Source organism: Limulus polyphemus, unplaced genomic scaffold (genome assembly GCF_000517525.1).
Source record: "Limulus polyphemus unplaced genomic scaffold, Limulus_polyphemus-2.1.2 Scaffold2854, whole genome shotgun sequence".
Classification (NCBI taxonomy): domain Eukaryota; kingdom Metazoa; phylum Arthropoda; class Merostomata; order Xiphosura; family Limulidae; genus Limulus; species Limulus polyphemus.
Genome location: NW_013668464.1, coordinates 10,683 through 12,754, shown reverse-complemented (window position 1 = coordinate 12,754; position 2,072 = coordinate 10,683). Strand labels below are relative to the sequence as shown.

The window sequence follows — 2,072 nt, the reverse complement described above, 5'->3', positions numbered from 1 at the left end:
TTCCAAAACACAACTTAAAATACATATTCTAAATATCACTTCCAAAACACAACTTAAAATAAATATTCTAAATATCACTTCCAAAACACAACTTAAAATACATATTCTAAATATCACTTCCAAAACACAACTTAAAATAAATATTCTAACTTTCACTTCCAAAACACAACTTAAAATAAATATTCTAAATATCACTTCCAAAACACAACTTAAAATATATATTCTAAATATCACTTCCAAAACACAACTTAAGATACATATTCTAATATCACTTCCAAAACACAACTTAAAATACATATTCTAAATATCACTTCCAAAACACAACTTAAGATACATATTCTAATATCACTTCCAAAACACAACTTAAAATACATATTCTAAATACCACTTCCAAAACACTACTTAATATACATATTCTAACTATAACGTCCAAAACACAACTCAAGAGACATATTCTAAATATCACTTCCAAAACACAACTTAAGATACATATTCTGATATCACTTCCAAAACACATTTCTTTGTTTTTCAAATATTGTTGTGCTTACTGGAGCTGCCAGTTCATTTTTTAACCAACATACATACAAAACATCTTATATTACTCTATACAATTTATTTGTTATGATCCAATACCTTGTCTGGCAGCTTCATAAAGGATACCACCCAACATTCAGATGTAGCTTCCAGGTTTAATATGTTTTTTTTTAATGTGTTTATTAAAAAAACAAATATTTTTACCACCATAATTATTTGTGGAACTTTTCACCTCTTAATTGTTAAAATACATGAAAATAACTGAATTCTATATTGTTACAAATCAATATTTTATCTCCTAGATAATAGTATAACTAGGTAGCAGCACTAAGCTTACTGCAAGCAATCTGAAAAAACAAACAAACAAAAACAATTATCCTAAAATACAAGGAAGGTTTTATTATTGTCCTAGTAAAATCCATTTCAGTACACAAAGTTTAAAGGGCAACCACAAATGTCAAGAAACTCGAGCATATTTAAATGACCAACTTTTTTATATAAATATTAAACCATGAATTAATTATACAATTGACATAAACTTCTATTAATGTTAACTTTTGCTGAATGACTTTATTTCGATTAGATCTTTCTGTTAAATTCCACTCTCTTTATATGCAAACAGCTCAGGACTTACTTTAAAAATGTTTACAATTAATGATAGAAAAACAAGTTTGAGAGTTGCTTTTACTATTAAGAAACACCACATAAGTTATTTATTCCACAATAGCTACTTCCTGATAGTTCACGAACAGTAAGTTATTTTCTGTTATATTCACTAACCTTGATAATACGGAGAGGCTTGCAAGGGTTGTTAATATCCAAGTAGTTGATAAAACCAGATAGGGATACAGATAAAATATAATTTCCTTGCCAAAGACAACTGACTTGTTGATCCAATATATCCTTCCCAAAAGTAAATTCTCTACATAACAATAAAAATATCATATTTTACAAACCGCATCTGACCAATGTCTACCAACCTTGTTTTCGCTGTTTTAGTTAGTAAAACAGTTATTCCTAAGATGTTATCGATCTATTGGTATGTCCGGATGATGCTTTGAAATAATATCTATCCTGGCCAGTACTATGTTTGCTTATTAGTATATTAAAAACCCATATTTTTGTTAAACTGACACCAAACATTGGCTTTATTTTTTAAAAACTTTTATACAGAGTATGAGTTTCCATGCTAAACAATAAATTGTGCTAGCCTCCTCCCCTCTCTTCCAACACACACATGCATTTTGCAAAGTATGTTATCCAGAGTATTTTTCACATACAAACATTGAAGAAACAATACACAGAAATTAGCTGAGATTCCTCCTTACAGTATATCATGAGAAAGCTCTCTCTGTATTACAGTATATCATGAGCCAGCTCTCTCTGTATTACAGTATATCATGAGACAGCTCTCTCTGTATTACAGTATATCATGAGACAGCTCTCTCTGTATTACAGTATATCATGAGACAGCTCTCTCTGTATTACAGTATATCATGAGACAGCTCTCTCTGTATTACAGTATATCATGAGACGGC

The 2,072-nt window shown here is 29.4% G+C and overlaps 1 protein-coding gene across 1 annotated transcript in view; it reads right to left on the bottom strand.

Moving 5' to 3' along the window:
* Window positions 1–2,072, bottom strand: part of LOC106468063 (actin-interacting protein 1-like) — a gene marked incomplete at its 5' end in the record, with an annotated part of 36,368 nt that overhangs the window by 25,085 nt on the left and 9,211 nt on the right. The window contains 2 exons of the mRNA XM_013928462.2: window positions 872–881; window positions 1,315–1,456. Of these exons, the coding sequence (XP_013783916.1) occupies window positions 872–881; window positions 1,315–1,456 (152 nt within the window). The remainder of the gene's footprint in view (window positions 1–871; window positions 882–1,314; window positions 1,457–2,072) is intronic.